Below are 24,029 nucleotides of genomic sequence, written 5' to 3'. Positions count from 1 at the left end.
TAGTGTGCATGAGCGCCGTATAAAAAGTGACAGTTCGTCACTTTTTAGTTTGACTTTGACCAACCAACGGGGTACAAACTAAAAAAGTGTCAAACGAAAAAGTGACCAACCACCGGGGGTTGAGTGTACTTGACAGCTCGTTCCAAGGGGACCATAGTTGATCCATGGAAAAATTGTTGTCTTGTAAATTTATTTTTTTGCATTAAAATGAAAAAAGAGTGATCAGAAATGGTTTTTAATCGTGTTTTACCGTGTTTCTAGGGCTCAAGGACCCTAACATTGCAAAATATTGGCACCGGCCATTAACACTAGTTCTACGAAAGCTTAAAAAAAAGTTTAAAAAAAGATTTAAAGGATGCAATTTTATTTCCTTCGAGCACTTCATCAAACACAAAAAACTTGATCTTGGTGGGCATTGACTTTCAGGAAAAGCAACAAAATCCAACACAGGAAGCAGCAAACTCTTTTCAAAATAGAATACTAAACAGAAGGCGTGTAGCTTATGACGGCTACTTCCAGCCCATAACCGCGCATCAAACCTCAACGGGTTGCTTGGATGTTCTGCCCAGCACCGTGATCGATTCTTCGCCTTCTTTCCCGTTTTGCGACGACCATTTAGCAATATATTCAAAACACATTAATTAAATAAACGCGAGTCTGAAGGAACGTGGCAACGTCCAAGAACAAGAAAACATTTCGTTTTAATCGCGATCGTAGCTTCCAATTTCTAATGCCCGCGCAAAGATCTGAAAGCCGTGTGGCACTTGAAGCACGTTTCCAAACACTTCCCAAACATTTTCAACCGCTTCGACCACCCTCAGGGCATTAGGACTGCCGCGCCTACTCTTCCTCTTCCTGTTCGGTAATAAATATACTGTTGATTGTTGTACAATGGGCGCGGATTGGACAGCGCATTTCAAACGGCTACTTGGACGGTTTGGAGATTCTTACCCGGAAGTTCGGTACCGTTGAACCTACCTGTTGATTCAATGGTGTGAATAAATTGGTTGGATTTGTAATTAGTACCAGTGAACATTGTTTTACTTGCTTCCTCCCTTGGATTAGGCTTTTATTTAACCGAAAATGAGGATTTTGAGTGCAGCTAAAAATAGTCGTCGTCGATAAGTCTGAAGATATTTCTCAGCTGTTCAAGCATCGCCAGCTTCACCTTCGACTGGGAGCGTGGCGCCTCCTGTAACGTGAGCTACTCACGAGTCGGATCACTGGACTGGCTTGAGGTTGGGGTCCACTGTGTGCCGGTCAGGTCCATGTTGACGGGACGTCCGCACTAAGCTGACCGTCAATATGGGTGCAATGGGGGAGCCCGATGCATTCAGGTTGGCTAAAGAGAGATGAACCGAGCGAGGGGTGAAAACCAGCAGCTAAAAGTCTCCGCGGTAAGCAGTAGTGGGATCGCGTCCCGGAGTGGACCTCCGGTGCCAGCCCGGCCGATACAGTCACACCGTGATCTTTTTGCTGATTTTTTTTGTTTTCTTTGACGAGAAATAAACAAGGTTGAGAAAAATCAACTTCCACCGTCTTTTTGCCAGTGTGCTTTATAGTAAACCTTATTGGATATCCCCAAAATTGTAAGGTCTTTTTCAATATCAATGAATGAATTCGTTCAGCAATTGACAACTACGCCGATTGAGTCCCCAACCTGTACCGGATCCTCCCCTAGGGCGTAATTTCCCACGCTCTACAACCATTAATCCCGGCAATAATACTGTTTATAATGGCAGTTTATAGCAATTTTACGATTATTTCGCATCCAAACGCCGGGCCGAGAATATCAATTCGAGTGTGTCAGTTGGGTCCGTAGCCAGGGGGCACCTCACCCAACCAGAAGAACACACTCTGCGGACGCGAAATTGAGGAGGGTTCCTCACCCAGAGGCCATTCGGTATCGTTTGTAGAAAACCACAACGTCAGAATAGCGCGAACGCATCAGCAGCGAGACTCCGACACTCTCCATACATCATTAGCATTGATTGCGGGGCGAGAGAATTGTGGCTTAATAAAAATTAATATCACCCTAATGGAGATTTATGACGTGTCGAGAAGCTTAGGGACGGTGCACGGAACGGACACCGAAGCGGTTCGGCAATGATCGAATGTCACTTTGTCACACCGGGGCCACGCATCGTGGTCATGGACGTTGATGCAAACCTGCCCTGTCCTGTCAACCATCTCCAACCCATGGCGGAGGGCGTAACACGTAAACATGACGGTTGACAAATCGTGATTTACGCGTGGGAATTCGTGTGTGTTGCGTGATGCGCCCCCTTTTCTTTTCTTAGAACGTGGCAAGGAGTGTTTCAAAAGTTTTGTGGTAGAAAATTCGTTTTTGTTGTGATTTGTTGCAGCATTTGTGTGCATCTAAAGGGTGCATTGAGTTACCGACGCCAGTTTAAACAACTGGTTCCGCTTGGGCCATTTAAAGATCATCAAAACTCAATTTAACCCTCTACAACCCAACCCCGCCTCTAGGTAGGCTTCGATCTGAAAAATCGTCAAAAATCATTTTGCAACCAAATTTTTTATCTTCAAAAAGCATTCACAAGAAGAACTCTAAAATTTTTAGAAAATCTAAGGGTTGGAAGTTTGACTTGCTTCACGTGACTTTGCCAATGTCTTGTTTTTCACTAACATTTCCTAAATTTTATTAATATATATTCAGTAAGACCATGATTGAACGTCTCGTTAGGTGTTTGCTCCTGTAAAAAGCTGTAAAAAGTCGTTTAGCGGAATTTTGTAAGGATTGTGAGTGTTGTGTACAGGTGCGAGTGAAACAAAAGTCAAGTTCTTTAAGAAATTTCTATTGTTTTTAATCTGTAGTATTCATTGCTCTGGGAGGTATCATTCCCGGCCGCGGTCATTCGGCGGCCATGTTTGATTTTTTTTATGCATAAATCAAAAATGGTTTTCTTTGTGTTGTTTGGTGAAGCATTTTACAAATCGTGATAAACTATTCATAAAAATTTACTATTTCTGGACTCTGAATTCAGAATCATCATTGACTTGACAGTAGGGTGAAAAGAAAAATTGAAAATTTTGGAAGATCGTAAGTAAAATAAGTAACTTTGCCAATTTTGAGCCAAATCGGTTAAGGGTTAAGGGTCGCTTTTTATCGTTGAAGTTTGTATGGGAAAAATCGAAAAAATGTTTGAGGAAAGCAAAAATTTCTAAATTCCGCCAAAAGGTGGCGTAAAGTGTATCGGATCATTGTCAAGTGTGTAATTCTTATGTAAAATTTTATGATTAACAACTTTGTCGAAGACCGCAAAACGATCCGAGTAAACCCTCTAACGTCGTTTTTTTTATTGTCACCCTACTTGACAGTTATTGTTCCCAAAGTGAATGACACTATCTACGACCTTTATGTATTTATGGCTTTAAGAGTATTTAAATAATTTAAAAAAAGTATTCAGAGTGTCAAGGTTATAAAAAGTTTATATTTGGTTTTTGCTCCACCTACTTTCCCAAAAAAAAACACTGGGCAAACAATAATAACAGGACCATTCCGTTTTTGGCATCTAGACTTTTCGACACATTTCCTCTCGTCAAAAATGACTGAAGAATGAGACTAACTTAATTTTTCTTTTAAATTATTTATCTAAAACATTTTTTATTTAGTTGATATAAAAAAAAAACATTCTGGGTTATTGAAGATTTAAAAACCACATTAAATTTCCCTTCTTATGACATGTCCCACATTTTGTTTACAGTTGAATAACAAAAAATGGCAGAGGTTAAATCTATTTTTGTTATTTTTCTTGATGAAAAATACGTTCATCCAATCATCACCATTTTAGGCTGCAAATTATTGAAAAACGTGTATTTTTTCGTATTTTCAAAAAATATTCGGGTCTTACTTCCCCTCCATCACAAGATTCGCAATTCGCAATTTTCAGTGTAAGAACGGGCCTTGACCGATCTTATGCACTAGGTTCCCGACGAACACGCCCTGCCCTTACACCTACATCTCACCCTTGCTCTGAGTCAGTACGAGCAACACGCTAGAACACGCTTTGAGTGTTCGTGCCAGGCATGCACACCTTCTTTTCCGGTTACGCATTTTAACTCGGTGAAAACTGTTTTATTTTAGTTTGGATTCAAGAACTAATTGTTATTTTACTGTGTATTGTTTTCTCCTGAAATCTTCCATATTGTTGAGTCGTGTTTATCTGTTGCTATTTCTTTTGTCGCGGTGTTTTGTTACAATATTTTGGTCCTAAACATTTTATAAAAGTTTTTCAAAAGTACAATAGTAATATTTGTGTTAATCCTTTGATCATTTCATAAATTGAGTAAGGGCTCGAACCTCACTTGCTTAAGCAAAAGGTGAAGATTCAAAACAATGGGTAATGAAAGAAATATACTATGTAAAGAATCAATAGTAAAAGAAAGATAGTGATTTATGTAGTAGATGTAGAAATAAATAATAGTTAATAAATAGAGGTTAGCTCAGATTATATTAAGGACAACTTATAGGGCAGAAGAAATTATTCAAATAGATGTATAAAGAAAAGGCAAATGATAAACAGAATTGACATTGCTACCAAATTAAGGGAAAACTGACAGTTTGTTACAGCAGTATTAGTTAGTCAAATATAATGGAGAGTTAGGAGAATCAAGAGTTAATAAAAAATCAAAACCAAATTGTGGATAGTAAACAGAATAATCAGTGAATAAGTTTGAACCAGTTGAGTAAAATAAGAACAGAAGATAGATGGTAGATGAAAATTGAAAGAATAGAAACCCCATTCTGTGGTGCTTCAGGTACATCCACAGCAGTTGACTCAACATACTGCGAATCAAAACAATACCGTCTACAATCACAAATCACTTCCCTTTCCCACATTGTCGCGCCCCTTTCTTTCAGCCGTCTCGAATCTGACCCGCGGTGGTCAAAGGTTTACGATCCGTTTCCACAGGCCACCAGCTAGGTCATCATGAAAACCAAGCCAACGTGGAGGTAAGAAAATAGGACACTTGCAAGGAACCAGAGCTATACCGTTCTGATCAAGATAATTAGGATGATCTAACAGAACTACGGATGTAGTTGGTTGCGCTCCTTCCAGGATGTTCCTTACCTGGACGTCAACCGAAGCACGCAACAAGATCAGTGGCATTGCATGCTCGTAGGTATCAATCCTTGGCCTGCTACCTCCCCTTCATCACAAGATATCGAAAAATTGACCGCGGATTCGTGAACAGGAACCAACATTACCCTTTAAGACGAAGTTTCATGCAAATCGAAGAAGGATCGGGGCTGATTTCGTATGAGTATTTTGCATTTTAGTATCTTTGTTTTTGCCTTCCTAACCTTACAGAGGAAAAGCTATAAAATCACTCGAAAATTGAACTTCTTAATTTGACGTCCTAGACCCACCTTCACGTATACATATCGACTCAGAATAAAATTCTGAGCAAATTTCTGTGCGTGTGTAGGGATGTTGATCGAAAAAAAGGTCACTCGATTATCTCCGGACTGGCTGAACGGATTTTGACCATTGTGGCCTCATTCGATCCATCCCCCAACATCTACAAATCATGATGTTTAGTTGAGTACTTCAAAAGTTATGCTAACAAAACGATTTTGGCTATAGTTCGCAAGATTGTCAAAAGGGCGGTTTTTGTAAGAAAACCCGGTACAGAGAAACCTATTTTTACGCGGTGCGTTACGTTTTTCTTATTTGTCGATTTATCTGGAGCGACGCCACATTTGTGTAATCTTTTGAAAGCAATTTGTAGGTTTTGTTCAGATCTACAAAACACTTTTTAAAGCTTGCAAAAATATCGTATGGTTTTAGGAAAATCGAAGAAATAAAAAGCGTAACGCAACCGCGTAAAAAGAGGTTTTACCCGGGCTTCAACCTGCGGGGCACGATTATCAACCGGTCCAGCCAGTTCATCTGCTATGCCGACGACATGGACATTGTCGGCAGAACGTTCGAGGAGGTGGCCAGGCGGTACACCGAATTGAAGCGGGAAGCGGATAAGGTTGGATTGAAGGTGAATGTTGCGAAGACGAAGTATTTGCTGGCAGGAGGAACCGAGTCCCTTAGGGCACACATAGGACCGAGCGTGACGATCGACGGGGACGAGTTCGAGGTCGTGGAGGAGTTTGTGTACCTCGGATCGTTGGTTACGTCGTACAAAAACTGCAGCAGAGAAATTCGAAGGCGCATCATCACCGGTAGTCGTGCCTACTATGGACTCCACAAGACCCTACGGTCTGGTCATCTTTCCCGGCGTACAAAGTGCACCATGTACGAAACGCTGATAAGACCAGTAGTTCTCTACGGGCACGAGACGTGGACGATGCTCGAGGAGGACCTACATGCGCTTGAAGTTTTCGAACGCCGAGTGCTTAGGACGATCTTTGGCGCAAGCGTGAGAACACTGTATGGAGGAGAAGGATGAACCACGAGCTGGCGCAACTCTACGGCAAGCCAAGTATTCGGAAGGTCGCCAAGGCTGGCCGAATCCGGTGGGCCGGACACGTCGCAAGAATGCCGGACGCACTGGATGCGCGCCAACCGAACCAGACTATCAATCCGGTGAAGTTGGTGTTTAATTCGGAGCCGGTTGGAACGCGGCGGAGGGGAGCGCAACGTGCACCAAGTGAAGAAGATCTGGAAAGTGTGGGAGTTCTGCAGCGGAATTGGAGAGTAGCAGCCCAGGACCGAGTCCAGTGGCAGCGCATCTGGAGACAGCTCATGACCCGGAGGTTGTACGAGCAGTAAAAGTAAAGTAAAAGTAAGTATATACTTTTAGAAACCTTTCCAACGAGCTCATAAGATTATAGATCTGACAACCCTATCAAAAGTTATAAGCACTTAAGTATTGTGTTTTATAATTTTGAGAATTGTATTTATATTTGACATGGTTGTGATAGCTGAATTGTTGAAACAGATTTATCGCGCGAAAGGATGTAATTTAAATAGAAATTTATTGTTCGTGTATAATTAATCTAATTAGATTTAAAAAAATCCTTTATCCTCATAAATTGTAGTAGCTGGTTTAAACCTCAAAAAGGGGTCAAAATACCACCATGAATGGCAATGCGTGTGTTCTAGGCCGAGAATAATAAATTACAATTTTACTCTTGGAGGTAGTTCCCACAGATAAATAGACGTTACACTCAGCTTAAACTTCATGTGATCTGTAGAACAGCATGATACTCGAACTTTAAATTGTCTATGATCCTTTTGAATGTAGCATCACATTCTGCTTGCATCTGTTCCGCTGCGTTGACAATCTAAACACAAACTTCACTCTCCTTTCCCGCGAGTGCGTGGGCTAAAGAGTGGAAAACAGAAGGAGATCGAGCGCGCGCGCGCGCTTGAGAATGGAATGGAATGGAAATTGAAGAATTTCACGCTGTGCGTGCAAGTCCATAGAGTCTACGTTTGTGTGTGTTTGTGTGTAGCAGTTTGGTTGAGCTATTTAATCCCATTCATGCTGTGCGAGAGCACCAGCTTAATGACGCCTCATTAATAAAGGAGTTAAGTGTGCCAGTAGCCGCGCACGGTAAATTATAATTAATCGTTGGTTTGTTTTGGGTTCTCTCGTGCTTTTTTCTTTTGGGAGTTTTTTTTCATTTGGCTTGTTGTTTGGGTTCTTTCTGTTTTTTTCTTCGTCTGTGCTGATTTGTTTGGTGCAATTGAATTATGGGGTGTTGGATTGATAATGTCTAATCATTTAAATGCACTCAACAGAAGCTGTATATTTTTTATATTAGATTTAAACGTATTTGAATTGATTTATTAAACAAAATAATAGCAGAATTGTCCATATCTCGGGTTAGTTTGCAATAGGTCATATCAACTGTCATGACCTTTTCGTATATTGACTAAAACTGACTGAAAAACGGCTTTGTTACAAATGGCACTTAGAAACTGTTGCAAACTATCCCGAGATATATAGTTTTAACGTTATTTTTTAAATAATTAAAAAGTTTATAAAAACGATTGATCTCAGTACCCATAGACGTTACAAAATGTAACTTGCTATATTACAAGACTTTTCCAACCCCAACCGTGTGATGTCGATGCGTTCATTTTTGCTACGCAGAACCATTTCTTCCGACTCAACGCCTGCTACGCGCGCGCTTCTAGCTGATACGTCGTCTCGCACCGCGCCAAAGAACTCCCGCGCTCCGGAGAGTCACGAAAGCGCGCGCTCGCCCGGCCACTGAAATTGATTTAAATTAACTTCAATGAGTTCAAACATTTCTGCGCCACAATCATGCGGCCCAAGGAAAGAGAGAGAGAACTACAATAACAATCATCAAACACACAAAAAACAGTAACAAAAGCTCCTCCGAGTCTCGCCCGAGGAGTCCGTTAAGTGGTCGCTCCGCCGCGCTTCAGAGACAAGATTCTGGAAGCTGAGCTGAGAGAGTAGAGCACTAACGAGCCCCAAGTGATGCTGCTGCTGCTCATCTTGGCGTGAGTGCGATATCACTTCATCCCGGCGAGACTCGGGCTCGGACTCGTGCTACTTCCAGCTGTGGCTCAGAACTGTGCGCGAAATCTACCCGGGAAGGCACGCGTCCGCGGTTTGTGCAAATGAATTTGATCTGTGCGCCAAATTGACCGGTTATCGATAGGAGGTGGGAGCCAGACGACGTATCTAACAATAGAACCGTGCTACGAAGTGGATTATCTGTTAGTGAAGATCGTGATCATCGGTGAACGTTTCCCAAGTGCGAGATAGCGGATTACGCACGTACGCAACGGTATCGCGTAGAACATCGGAGCTAACAGGTCAACCGTCTAACCAATTTATGACTAATTTGCGTTGAACGACAGCCGCAAATTTCTAATTGAGGCAATTGACGATCTACCGCGCGCGCGATCGGTCAAGTAGGCGAGCTTTGTGTGAGTGATCGTGAATCGGGGGACGACTGTCTGTGAACGGTGCCGCGATCGCAGCAGGTTGTGTGCAAGTGATAGCGCGCTCGAAAAATACCAAGACCGATAAAGTGGCGGCAAAGATCACCTCTGCTCGCGTGAGTGTAAACAATAACAAGCCGCATAACCTCGCGAGAGATCATGCTATGAAAACGCACACACTTGAGCAACACAGGAGGACGAGAAATGGAGCTGAGCAGCGCGAATAGTCAACCGATCAAGAAGAACTCGGTGCCGAGCGGTTGTGAGCTGGGCATCAACGAGCGAACCGGTCGTCTTCAGTGGTGTCCCGGCTATCGGTTCGTGAAGGTTCTGTTTGTGATACCGGCCGCCATGCTGCCGGTGGCGTTGCTGTTCCTAGTGTTGACGCGGTTCAACGTGGTCGGTTCGGTCAAGTACCCGGATCGACAAATGAGCTACTACCCGGATCACTCGAATCAGTTGGAAGAGATTCAGGCTCGCTGTAAGCCGGTGCGGAGTACGCTGTCCGAAGTGCTTGATGTGGAAGAACGGGACATCCTGCGAGACTTGCGGACCTCGTTCGTACCGAGCAAGCACGTGGTACAGGTTCTCCCAGCGGATTGTGTTCAACCCGAACGGTACGATGATCTGCTGGCGATACCAGACGACCCTAGTCAGTCAGACCTGGTTAACATCTACCGATCAAAGCGAAGCGCTACCAGACAGAGGCAAACTAGGAAATCCGTGCCACAAGCTAGCACGTGGAGCAACAAGGGCAGCGCGGAGAGCATCCGAGCGACACAGGTCGATATCATGAAGAAGTACATGGATCTGTCGGCGGATCCGTGCAACGACTTTTACCAGTACGCTTGCGGTAACTGGGAACGCGTGAATCCAATTCCAAAAGATAAAGCCGGATTGGATACGTTTGAGATTCTGCGGGAGAGTCTGGACATCGTGTTAAAGAATCTCCTGCTGGAAACTAGAGACGGCAGTCTGGTTGACATTGAAAACACTCTCGCTACCACGTTGAAACCACTCGAAACGGAGCACATCCGGCGAGTGCGGAAGCGGATCATCAGGAAGCGAGCCGTGCTCAACAAACTGGTCCTCAAAGCGCAAATCAAGAAAAAGAAACGAGAGCTTTCGACGCACGCTGCGCTGGACAGCGAAGAGAACAATGCGGAAACGAAGGCACGCCATCTGTTCATCTCGTGCATGAACTACAGCTTGATCGAGAAGCGGGGACTGCAACCGTTGTTTGATCTGCTGCAGTCGCTCGGTGGTTGGCCCGTCCTGAATCCCAACTGGCAGTCGGAAAATTTTAACTGGCTAAACTTGACAGCGCACATTAGGAAGTTCAACAATGACATCCTGATCGTAGAGTGGGTTGGTCCGGATATCAAGAACTCCGATGAGAACATCATTCAGTTTGACCAAACTTCGCTGGGTCTGCCGACAAGGGATTACTTCCTGCAAGCGTCGAACAAAAAGTATCTGGACGGATACAAACAGTTTATGATCGATGTAATTGTACTGCTGGGTGTAAAACCGGAAATTGCTAAGCAAACGGCTGAAGAAATGATTGATTTTGAGGTGCAGCTTGCGAATATAACGAGTTCGGTAGAGGAACGTAACAACGTATCGGTTTTGTATAGGAAGATAATACTGGAAAATCTACACGAAGAAATTCCGGAGATCGATTGGACTCGCTACCTCTCGATCATCATGGAACGTCCGATCAACAGTTCGGAGTTTGTGGTTATGTTTGCGCTGAACTACATGAAAGACTTGGTGCTGTTGATTGATCAAACCGAGCCCCGCACGGTAGCCAACTACATTCTGTGGCGGTTTGTCCGCCATCGGATCAACAATCTGGACGATCGTTTTCTGCAGGCGAAGCAAAAGTTCTCCAATGTGCTTTTCGGAAGAGAGAAGAGTCCGCCCCGCTGGAAGAACTGCGTCAACCAGGTAAAGCGCTCTCTCATCTCTCTATTTTTGTATACTCTTTTAGGTCAACGAAAATATCTATTTTTTTGTTAAATTCTAAGAGATCAATCCAATACCACTTTTCCAACAATCCTTTTTTTTTTTTTTTTAATATTCGGCCAACGCCAGTACTGTAACTGTTTTGTTAAACCCTTAAGGGGCTTAAAGGTCAGCTCTAATTTCTCTTTTTTATTTAACTCTTATAATATTGCTTTTTTTGTACAAGGTCAAGCCTATTTTGCCTCTCTTATCTCTTTTGTGAATTCTCAATTTTTCTGTTTTGTTATACTGTAATAGTTCTACTCCAATAAATCAAATATCCAAGATACAGTACTTGTTCGGTAACTAAGCTGAGAACGTAGCCCAGTCACCGATAGAGTTATCTACGTGCGCATGTATTGCGTGTACGTACACGAAAAAGATTGAGGTTAAATTTTGTACCGCCCAGCAAAACAAATGGTGTGCTAGTGTGAGTGAGATCGGGCTTAGATAACTCTATTGCTGCTCGCTAACTGGGCTGAACGAAATATTACGAGGGGACTACCGATGCATAATATGTTCCTGATGTAGGTAATATAAAAATAAATGTAGCTCAAATCAATTTTCAAATTTTACTTTTCATGTTTCCTTAATTGTGACTTGAAATTAAACAAAAGTTTGAAAATGTTTTTTATTTATGCAACATGATATTTGCATTCATTAACCCCTCGGTCATTACAGTTTGTTTTGGTTTTTTGACGTTTGTCTGCTTATTAACTGGGTTACGGCCCAGTTTAAAAGCAGCCCATCTAAACAACGCCCAGTTGCCGAACAAGTACTGTTTCTCGTTTCGACGCTGGCGTGCTATTTTGACGCACTCTGCTTTTTGACGTTTGAGAAAAACGCGTTTTAATGTTGGACCTTGAATAACCAAAAACTAGAGCACGCAATGTAAACAATAACAAACACGTTTTGTTTGGTTGACCATTTTGGATTTGGTTGTCGGAGTCTCGAGTTATGATTACAAAATTTTCTGAGTTTTTAAAGTTTTTATTGAATATCTCAGGAATGAAATCGAATTTTGAGGATCTGTGAAGGTCAAAAGGTGAGGCATTGAGAGCTGCACAAAATGGCGTTCTCAACTCAATTTGGCTCAAAATGCACGTGCGACAAGATAATCTAACAGGCCAACTCTAATGTAGGTCAACTTTAATTTATCTTTTTCATTATACTCCAATAGGTCAACGCAAACATGGGAATGGCCGTTGGAGCGATGTTCGTCAGGAAATATTTCGATGAAAATAGCAAGAGGGATACGCTAGCGATGACACATGAGCTCCAGCAATCCTTTCGAGAGATCCTAAATGAAACGGACTGGCTCGACACGCCGACGAAGCGGCTTGCCGAGATGAAGGTAAACGCGATGTCCTTGAGGATCGGGTATCCGGACTTTATTCTGTCACACAAAGAGTTGAACGATAAGTACGCTGATCTGGAGATCGCACCGGACAAGTACTTTGAGAACACTCTGCGAATACTGAGCCACATACGGCGAACGGATCAGAACAAAATTGGCCAAACGGTGAACAAGACGGCTTGGCATACGGCTCCGGCCGTTGTCAACGCCTACTATAGCAGAAACAAGAATCAGATCATGTTCCCGGCTGGGATCTTGCAGCCTCCCTTCTACCACCGATACTTCCCCAAGTCGATGAATTACGGTGGAATCGGAGTGGTGATTGGACACGAGCTGACGCACGGGTTCGACGACAAGGGACGGTTGTTTGACCGGGACGGAAATCTGTACCGCTGGTGGAGCGATCACGCGATTGAGGCGTTCCACCAGCGCGCTTCCTGTCTGGTTCGACAGTATGGCAAGTACACGATCGACGAGGTGAACGTACAGATCGACGGTGAAAGCACCCAGGGCGAAAACATTGCCGACAACGGAGGCATCAAGCAGGCCTTCCGAGCGTACACCAAGTGGCTGTCGGAGCAGACCGATCCGGACGTGCTGAGCGGGGAGACTCTTCCCGGACTGAACGTCACCAACACGCAGCTGTTCTTCTTGAATTTCGCTCAGGTATTTGGACTACTTAACTGAAATGACAGAGATTTAAGAACTCTCCTATCGACAGGTCTGGTGCGGCGCGATGCGACCGGAAGCGACGCGGAACAAGCTGAAAACGGCCGTGCACAGTCCGGGTAAGTTCCGGGTCATCGGGACGCTGTCCAACTCGGAGGACTTTGCGCGCGAGTTCAGCTGTCCGGTGGGAACTGCAATGAATCCTGGCGACAAGTGTAGCGTGTGGTGAGGAGGACGGTTCTAAGCTGCAGAGTCATTCCCAGTGGTGTGTATAGAGCGTGAGCAATAAATCGATATTACTGAATAGCTTTAACCGCACGGCTTGCAATCGGATCTTGGCCGGGGGCACGTGTGAGGTTATACCGACGGTTATGATGAAAGAAAGCCCTGCATTTACGATAGATTGCACGTTCAAGTTTCTAAAGGGTGAAGACTGAACTAGGAAAAATAACCAACCCAAATAAAATTAACAAATTTCCTCCAATTCATCAATCTATCGTCACATTGCTCGACATGACTTAGAATAGAACCGTGTCTTAAAGTTCTCATCCACTAAAGCGGTATTTAACAAATGATCCTCGTCTCGTTCACCTGTGCGCAACATTGCAATGCTTTGGGTGGTGACGACAGCCGGCCAACTGCAGGTCACAATTTATGGCCCTAGCGAAGCTCAAAATAACACCCAAACGAGCCATGTCCAATAAAAACAAACCGCGCGAGAACACAGGCAGTAGTACCCACATAGAAAAATGGGCGGAAAACGGCCAAAAAGCGGGGACGTTTTGCCTGAAAGCGGGCCCGATTTTCAGCACGCTTTTTCCCCTCGTTGTGGCCCTTTGCGTGCCAGAATGCAACATTTAGGCGGGCGTTACGCATTTTGGCCGTGCTGTTACGCCCGTCTGTGGCACGCTTCTGGGCACATTTTGACCACGATATCGGGCAAAAACCCGATGGCGGAACGGGGCGCATTTTGGGGGTGCTTCTTCTTCTTTAGTATTTCCGGATTCAGTTTAGAGCGGTTAGGGTGATCAATACAAATAGGGTGACAAAAAAAACAAAACAGATTGAAATGTTTATTCAAAGAGTTCTTAAAATTACAATAAAAGCCACTAAACCTATTTAATACTAGCTTATATAAATAAAAGTTGAACTAATATGTTTAAATAAATTTAAACTGGTCCTATTGGTTTAAATAACTGAATTTGATAAAATAATTTCACTAAACTAACCAAAATAGTTTCAATAACTTTAAATTAGTAGTAATTATTAAAATTCAGTTGAAGTTAGGTTATTTTTTTTAAATTAAGGTAAATTTAGATTAATTGAGTTAAATGTCAAGTTAAGTTTAATGTAGTTCGATACAGTTGAATTTTGTATATTTCAGTTAAATTTAGTTTAATTAAGTTGAATTGAAGTAAATTTATGTGAATTATGTAAAATCTAGTTAAATTTGATTAAAATTAGTTAAACTTATTTGAATTTAGTTAAATTTAGTTACATTAAGAATAATTTATTTAATTTAGTCACATTAAGAACAATTTAGTTAAATTTAGATTAATTTAGTTGAATTCATATGAATTAAGTTAACTTAAGTTAAATAAAGTTTAATTAAGTTAAATTAAGTTCAATAGAGCTAAATAAAGTTAAATGAAGTTAAATTCAGTTAAATTAAGTTTAATAAAGTTAAATAAATTTAGATGAATTTAGTTAATTTAAGAAAAAAATAGTTAAAATAAGTTAAATTAAGTATAATTTAAGAAAAAATAATTAAATTTATTAAAATTTAGTTAAGTTTCATTTAAAATTAATCAAACGTAGTTAAATTTAGTTTAATTCAGTTAAATTTAATTTAATTCAGTTAAATTTAGTTAAATTCAGATAATTTCAGCTAAGTTTTGTTAATTTTGGTTAAATTTAGATAATTTTAGATAAGTTTAGTTAAAGTAAACTAATTTTAGTTGAATTCAGTTAAACTACGACAAATATAGATATATTTGTTAAATTTGTCTTAATATAGTTAGATAAGGTTAAATTTTGTAAAATTTAGTTTAATTTTATTAAACATAGTTAAATTTTGTTAAATTTAACTAAACAAAGTTAAATTAAGTCAAATTTGGTTAATTTTAGTTAAATTTAGTTAAATTCAGTAAAATTTAGTAAAGTTTTGTTAAATTTAGTTCAATAGTTAAGTTTAATTAAATTTTCGTAAATTAAATTAAATAGAGTTTGTTAACATCAGTTAAAATAAGTTTAATTCAGTTAGAACTTAGATAAATTTAGATAAATTAAGTAAAATTTGGCAAATTTAAGCTAAATGTTGTTAAATTCAGGTCAATAAAGTTGAATTCAGTAAAATTTAGTTAAATAAAACAAAATTAAGTTAAATTTAGTTACAATAAGTTAAATTCAGCAAAATTTAGTTAAACTAAGTTAAACTTAGATAAATTTAGTAAAATTTAGATAAATTTAGTAAAATTTAGATAAATTAAGTAAAATTTGGCTAAATTAAGTTAAATGTTGTTAAATTTAGTTCAATAAAGTTGAATTCAGTAAAATTTAGTTAAATTAAACAAAATTAAGTTAAATTTAGTCACAATAAGTTAAATTCAGCAAAATTTAGTTAAACCTAGTAAAATTTAGTTAAATTATGTTAAATCTGGTAAAATTTAGTTAACTTATTTAATATCAGTTACATTTCGCTTATTTTTTGAAATTTAGTTTAATTCAGTTAAATTTAGTTTGATTCAGTTAAAATTAGTTAGAATCAGTTGACTTTAAATTTAGTTAAATTCAGTTAAACTAAATTAAATTTAGATAAATTAAGTTAAATTTCACTAAATTAAATTAAATAAAGTTAAATTTGGTTTGCTAAGTATAGTTAAATATAGTGAATTTAGTTGAATTTTGGTAAATTAAGATATATTTAGATAAATTAAGTTGAATTAAGGTAAAATTTAGTTAAATAAAAAAGTTAAATATTTAGTGAAATTTAGGTAAACTAAGTTGAATAACGTTAAATTAAGTTTAATTAACTTATATTAAGTTGAAATAAGTTTAATTTAGTAAAATTTAATTAAATTTAGCTAAATTGAGTTAAATAAAAATATAAATAAAAAAGTTGTTAAATTTAAATATATTAAGAAAAAATAGGCTAATTAAGTAAAACAACCAAATTCAGTTTAATTAAGTAAAAATAAGTAAACATTTAACAAAATTAATTTAAACTAGTTTCAATTTAGTTAAAGTTAGTTTAACTAGGTAAAATTTAGTTAAATTTAGAAAAATTAACAAGCTGAATTCTACAAAATTTAGTTAAATTTAATTGAAAATTGTTAAATTTAGCGAAATGTAGATGAAGTTAGTTAAATTAAGTTAAATCAGTAAAATTAAGTTTAATTAAGTTAAATGTAGTGAAATTAAGTTGAGTTTTGTGAAATTAAGTTAAATTTAGTGAAATTAAGTTAAATTGAGTAAATTTTAAAAGAATTTAGCTTAATTTAGTAAAATTAAGTTAAATAAAGATAAATTAGGCTAAATTTATCTTTATTGGAGTAAAATTTAGTAAAATTAAGTAAATTTATGGTAAATTTTGTCAATTTGCTTTTATTTATCATTGAAATTTAGTAAAATTCAGTTAAATTAATAAAAAATTAGTAACAAATACTTAAATTTATATAAAGTTAGAGATAAAAGTAAAATTTTGTAAAATTAAGTTAATTTGATGTCAATTTATTTGATTGATTCAAGTTCAGTTATTTGTTTTAATTTAGTTCAATTTTTTATTAAGTTTAATTAATTTCAATTTTATTTAATATAGTTAACTTTAGTAATTTGATTTTCGTTATTTTTAGTAGTAAGATTTTGTTAAAATTAAGTGAAATTTATTTAAATTTAGTTAACTTTAGTTACTTACTTTTTACTTTACTTACTTTAGTAAGAGTTAGTTAAATTTAGAAATTAATGGTTAAAATTTTGTACAATTGATTTTATTTCAGCTAAATTTGTTGAATTTAGTTTAATTAAGATAAATATAGCAGAATGCAGTTAAGTTTAGTTGAGTTAAATTATGTGAAACTAAGTAAAAAGAGGTTAAATTAAGTTAAATTAAAATAAATTAAGAACAATCAAGAAAAATCTGATGATTTTTTTTGAATTTAGTTGAATTTAGTCAAGTTTGGCAAAGTTTAGTAAAATTTAGTTAAGTTAAAAAAATAAGTTAAATTAAGTTAAAATAAGTTAGATTAAATTAAATTAAGTTGCATTAAGTTGAGTTGAGTTTAAATTAAGCTTCTTTTTCATAAAATTATATAAAATTAAGTTAAAGTAGGTTATATTACGTTAAATTTAGTTAAATTACGTAGAATAAGAAAGAAATGTGTAAAGTTAAGTTTAATTCAGTAAGACTAAGTTAACTTTTGTTAAATTTGTTTAAAGTTAATTAAGTTCAATCAAGGTAAATTCAGTTAAATTTCGTTAATTCAGATAAAATTTATTTAGGTAAAAAAATAATTCAGTTAGTAAAAAAAATAACACTTAATTCAATTTTGCGTAAGTTTAATGAATTAAAATTGAATGAATTACAGTAATATTGTTTTAAATTTGGTTAATGTTAATTAAAAAAAATTAAAAAAGTTAAAATAAGTTAAATTTGTTTTCATTTTGTTGATTTTGTATATATTTTATTTGAATTTGGATAATTTTAGTTTAATTCGGCTAAATTCAGTTAAATTAAGTTTAATTTAGTTAAATTTAGTTATATTTTGTAAAATGTACTAAAATTCCGTCAAATTTAGTTATTTTTTTGTTTAATTTAGTTAAATTTAGGTAAATTTTGTAAACCTTAATCACAGATAGTAGAATTTAGAAGAATTTTCAAAATTTATATTAGTTTAGTTATGTTAAGTTTAATTTAGTTAAATAAAAATTAAATTAAGTCAAATTCTGTTTAATTTAGTTAAATTGAGATAAATTAAGTTAAATAAAAATAAAATTCACTTACATTTTGTAAAATTTAAATGAATTCAGTTTAATAAAGTTAGATTAATGGTTAAATTAAGTTTTTTTTACAATTGCCTACATTTTGTTAAATTAATGTTTAATTTAGTTATTTTTTTATAATTCGGCAAAACTTGATAAAATTCTATTACATTTGGTTGAATTTAGGTAAATTACGTTAAATTTCCTTAACTTTTGTTGATTTAATTAAATATTGTTAAAATTATACATGGATTTTGCTAAATCAGTAAAATATACTAAAACTAAATTAGGTAAAATTAAATTATATTGAGAAAAAATTAGTAAAATTTGATTTAATTTTAAAAAAATTGTCTAAATTTAGTTATGCTTGAATAAATTTATTTAAATTTATGTTTGATTTACATAAATTCATTTAATTTTTTTAAAATAAAGTTTAAGTAAGTTAAACTTACTTGAAGAAAGGTAAATTTAGTTTAAATTCGTTATATTTTGTTAAATTTAGTTGAATTTAGTCAAATTTTGTCAAATTTGGCTAAATTTAGTAAAGTTTAGTTGAGGTTAATTAAATTTAGTTAGAATTAGTAAAATTATGTGAAACTAAGTTAACATAAGTAAAATTTAGTAAAATGAAGTAAAATTATCTAAAATCAAGTGAAATTAAGTAGAACTAAGTTAATTTAAGTGAAATTAAGTAGAATTTAGTGAAGTTAATAAAAATTAAGGAAAATTAAGAAAAATCAAGATAAATTCAATTTAATTCAGATGAATTAAGCTAAATTTCGTTTAAGTCAAGTTAGAATCAGTTTAATAAAGATACATTAATTTACTAAAATTTAACACTTTTTTAAAATAAATTCAAATTTATATAAATTGAGTTAAATTTAGTTGAATTAAGATAAATCAAGCTTAATTAGTTAATATTGTTAAATTTAGTCAAGATTGGCTGAGTTTAGTAAAATTTAGCTAAGTTTGAAAAAACCGTTAAATTAATTTAAATTAAGTTGTTAAATTAAGTTGATTCAAGTTGAACAAGGTTAGATTAAATTAAGCTAAATAAGGTTAGATTACGTTAAATTTTAATTTTATTTAATTTAGTCAAATAAAATTTGACTATGTTCAATTAAGTTAATTTCCATAACAAAAATTAAATTGAGTTACATTTTATTTCAATTTGACTAATTTCAGTTAAATTTAGTTTTTTTTTAAATTTAGTTAAAATTATTGAAATTTTGTTAAATTTTAATTAAATTCAGTAAAATTTGCTTGAATTTTGTTAAATTAGTAAAATTTTGTTCAATTTTGTTAATTTCAGTTAAATTTGGTTATATTTAGTTAAATTAAGTTTAATTAGGTTAGGTTATAAGGTTAAGTTAAAATTCAGTTTAACTAAGTTAAATGAACTTAAATTGCGTTAAATTAAAAATAAATTAAGTTAAATTTAGTTAAGATTAATGAATTAATAAAGTTGAATTTGTGTTACATTTCGATACATTTTGTTAAAGTAATGGTTAATTTAGTTATTTTTTTTTAAATTGGCCTAATTTTGGTTAAGTTTGGTTAAATTTAGCTAGTTAAATAAGCTTATTTTTTTAAATTTAATTAAATATTTTAAAATTTAGCAAAATTTAGTTAAATTATGTTGAATTTAGTTAAATTTTGCTAAACTTAGCAGAGTTCAGTAAAGTTATGATAATTTAAGTTAAATTTGGATAAATTTTAGTTAAAATTGAATATAAATTTGGTGAACTAGTTAAATTTACTAAAACTTAGGTAATTTTGATTAAATGGTGTTAAATTTAGGTTAATTTGCTTCAGCTGGTATCGCTCGTTCACTGCTTCAGCTTATGGTAGGTCTTCATGGTCATGGTCGCCTCGTACTCGTGGAACTTCCAATGGGTCGCTCGTCTTCCGGCAACTCGCCGAAATCTACGCGACTTACTGCACCGGTTCTCATCGTCGATTTGTATTTGTAGCTTGTTCCTCATTTCACTTGAGGCTGCTCGTACGACTGTCGAATTCCCCCGGAACATGTAATCGGCCTTAGCTCCGGATATCGGACCGATCATTGCGGACGTTGACATTCGCTTGGCCGGTGAAACTGGCTGTTCCACAACCAGCGTCATTACCGCACATTTTCGTCCCGAACAACAACTTCGCTCTCATACGATTGCGGCTGTTGCTTCGAGCGGGAAAAGTAGAAGGTTCGCGACAGGACGCTTTCTTTTTGAACTCGGCACGGCAACACCCCCAGGGGGGGGGGGGGTGGGGGTGTCGAGAGGACACTGTTGTAGGACACACTCGATTCACTTTGTTGGGATGGACTTGTGGTCGCAGATGCGGTGGCAAGGGCGGAATGATGACGGATTGCATGTTTTCGTGTTCTTAGATGGGGCATCGGCCGGGTCTTAGTTCGATACTACTGGTGAAGCTGGTCGGAAGTGGGGAACGGTTGGCAGCTGGTCGAGGTTGACGGGTCGCTGAAATAAGTGAAATAAATAGTTAGGTTAGGTTTGATTAGAAAAATCTGTAACTCACCATCGCCTCCGCTGGGTGCTTCTCTGGTCGTCCCTCAATCTCCTGCACCAGATCCAGCGGCGTCTCCGATTCCCAGCGTAACCCGCTTCCCCCGGGACGAAATTGATCTTCCTAGTCACTTTTTCTTAACTGTGAAACTTCCCGCTACCTTTCGCTTCCTAATGCCGGCCTTCTGTGTACAATTCCTGCTCCGCCTGGTCCTGGTCCAGAGAATAAAACGGCGGCGGTAACCGCTGGATGCTCGGCCAGAGAGAATTGCCTTTTGACCGGAACCGGAACCGTTAACGGTTGGCCAATGGCCGAGAATGATTTTCCGCGGTTGATCGGGGAGGACTTTAAAATTTTTGCGCACAAACAAATCAAACAAAAACACGTGCAAAATGCATTTTTTTTTTGACAGCCGCCGGTCGCGTTACGAAATGGGAATGTGTGCATGCGCGCGGGCAAGGTGATATGTTGGTGTGCGTGTGCAAACAAAAATATATTTTTTAAGGATTGAGTCTAAACTAAAGGCGTCTTAACTGGCACTGGCGATGCCCGATAATCGCCCGCAGCCCCACTAAAGTTAGAGTGGGTAGGCGATGCATTTCGACTCAAACGCTGCTGATGGCTAATCTTGGGCCGTTAAGATAAAGCGTCACTTTTTTCTGACGTTTGAGGGTCGCGTTAACGGAGAAGGTGTGGCTAACGTGACAATCGAGCGCGAAATATGAGCTAGTAATGAGGAGTTAACGGCTGATGAGCTGTTGAGACTGTTGAGCAGAGTTCTCAAAATAATAATAAAATTTACCCCCAGGTTTATTAACCTTTCAAAAGGGTCATCTAACCCTTCAAAGCATCCAGTGAAACTCGTGCTAAAATAAATGACCAAGCAACAAGTGATAAATGTCATATTTATTCAAGAAGCTTGTTGCTGCAACGATGCAGTTTCGCGATGCAACACGCGACGATCGCAGGAGTCGTTGTTTCTATAGTAGCTATTCCAGAGTTAATCCTACCTGCAGTTGACAGGTTGAGTAGGCGTCATTTCACTTTTTAATCGCACCTTTGTCATACAAAACAAGCATCTGCCTGCCCAGCCTGCTGCGACGACGCGTTGGTGATCGATTGTTTAAACTTACGGACGATTCCGTGTAAGTTTGCGTTGTTTTGTTCTTTTTTCTTTACTTCTTAACTCGCCGTTGGTATGCAAAACGTGTGGTTTTGTGGTTGCGGTCAACTTGCAGCGTTCCGCAAAAGTTGCACACATTCGTTACGTAATTTATGGTTGGGGCATGCGGTTTTTTTTATTGCTATCTAATGTGGTAACTAATAACCTTATTTGATTTGCTAATTTGGTTAGAAGGATAACTCTCAATGCCCAATCTGCCATTGATGGTTGAAAAATATTTTTTAGGGAATCAACATTGACCGAGTTTTGGACTACAATCTTTTAAATAGTATGTCAAAATAATAATGTAGAAATCATTGTTGTGTTCCAAAATTTGTTTTGTAAAAATCGTTGCCTCTTAAAAGTTGCATCAATATCTGGAAAAATTGGGCATTGGAGAGTTAAGGGTAAAGACAACGCTTTCATCTGTTTATGCTCATCCCAGTTCGATGATTAACCTGCTGTGAGAACAGTGTGTTGTTTTCACAGTAAGTTGCTAAGAAATCAACTCAAGTTCATGTTACGGCAGCTTATTGCCAACTTCCGTTTTGCTAACCAGATCTCTGTGGTCTTTGGAATTACTCATGCACTAAGGTCAAAACGTATTGAATTAGCCCTGATGGAAAGTTGATTGCAAAGGATACCTCAAGAGAAGAACATGCTTTCTCTAGAATTGCTTAGAAATTTCTTGATGGTTTTTGTTTGGATTCTAGTAAATAAAAAAAAACTAATAACAATATTTCCAAGAATAGTGTTATAATTGTATTAAAGAATATTTTTGAAAAAAGAAACAAGTTGGTTTCACTCATTCAAATCGCTGATACTGATTTTAACGAACATCTTACAGCAGCAATAATAGTCCGAATCACCATTCCAAACACGTACTTTGCGTTGTTTTATTTGCGCCGGTGGCCAATAACACTTTTTACGTGTGCAAGCTGTGGCCATTACGCACGGAGCAAAGAAGTTGAAACCTCGCCGTTGATTCGAAACCTAAAAAGTTACCCCGATCTAAGCAATCACGTGTTCACTCCCCGCGTATCCTAGCAGGCTGTGGCGCTTTTAAAGTTTTTAAATTTTGGTCGCGTCGCTATGGGCGATCTAATTGTTTTCTAAATGCCGAGGTCTCTCTCTCCTATGCGCAAACATTACGCCTTTCCGTTTGCGCGAAAACTATATTTTATGATTTGAACTTCACGTGGATTTACATTCCAAGCACACGAGTTGAGTAGGAGTTTGTTTTCAGACGAACTGAATGGACTTTGGGTGAGATTTGAAATGAATTATAAATATTGGGTTTTGTTAGTGCAAGCTTCGCATTTTTTTTTTATTATTAGGGCCTTTTAGGTGCTGCGACCAGGTTAGGACCGAGGATCAAAAGTACAAAAAATAATAAACAATAAAAAAAAACCGTAACTGAATTAAATGATCATTTTAAGCTTCGCATTTACGTCACATAATGTGCAAAATTTTAAAAACAAACCAGATCAGGGATGGAATAATCGCTAAAAAATCTTCTTCACGCTAAAGAAACTCACACCCGAACCATTCAAAACAAATCCATCAGCTGATGATTTTTTTTTTGTGAATCTCATTAAATTAATAAACTTAAATTCATTATTCCGTTTTTTAAAAATATTGTTAATTTACGAATAATAAGAGATCATTTTTGGACGTAAAACCTGCATGTCTCTAGTTTTTTTTTCAAAAGGTCCTATAAATATATGAAAGACAATAGCTTATAGGTCCTTTAAAAAAAAACTAGAAGTGTAGTAATGAAATCGATGTTTCGCCGAAAAATCCAAATTTAAAAAAAAATTGGCAAAGACACAAAAAACAAGTCAAACTTCCAACCCTAAAATTTTCTCATATTTCAAGAGTTTTTCTTTCCAATGCTTCTTAAAGATCAAAAATTGGTTGCAAAAATGGATTTTTGGAGAATTTTTCAGATCGAAGCCCGTCTAGAGGCGGGATTGGGTTGTAGAGGGTTAAATCACGGGTATGAATCTTCAAGCAATTTCAATATGGCCACTTGTATCAGCAGAAAGTGATGCATTTTCGATAGTTCTCACTGTTCTGTGTTCTGCGTGCACGTCCGCAAACATCGACCACACACATACTAATACAAAGCGCCACCAAGAGGCAAAAAGTAATTACGAATATTTTAGGCACTTTCGTTAAAAAACATGCGGTTTTGCAAAAAAAAAAAACAAACCTAACTTTTAAGTGTAGTTTGACTATCAAACTTGTAAACTGTTGCTGATTTGTTAGAAAATTTGATAAAATAATAAGTTTTTTGCAGCACACCTTTTGGACGGACATTTCTGTTGCCACCTTTTGGTTCCTTGGATAGAGAATTTGCAGCAAAGCTAAAAGACACATGTCGCCACCTATGAACAAATAGCGTAAACCTATGAATTTTTGAAAA

The 24,029-nt window shown here is 36.9% G+C and overlaps 1 protein-coding gene across 1 annotated transcript; it reads left to right on the top strand.

The window, feature by feature from the left end:
• The first annotated feature begins 8,429 nt into the window (after positions 1-8,429).
• Positions 8,430-13,252, top strand: LOC120427257 (neprilysin-4). The gene is made up of 3 exons (XM_039592117.2): positions 8,430-10,856; positions 12,094-12,936; positions 12,992-13,252. The coding sequence occupies exons 1-3, from the start codon at positions 9,111-9,113 to the stop codon at positions 13,166-13,168; spliced, it is 2,766 nt and encodes a 921-aa protein (XP_039448051.1). The 5' UTR covers positions 8,430-9,110; the 3' UTR covers positions 13,169-13,252.
• Positions 13,253-24,029: the final 10,777 nt, after the last annotated feature.

This window comes from Culex pipiens, chromosome 1, assembly GCF_016801865.2.
Source record: "Culex pipiens pallens isolate TS chromosome 1, TS_CPP_V2, whole genome shotgun sequence".
NCBI lineage: Eukaryota > Metazoa > Arthropoda > Insecta > Diptera > Culicidae > Culex > Culex pipiens.
This window is presented reverse-complemented; position numbering and strand designations above follow the sequence as displayed.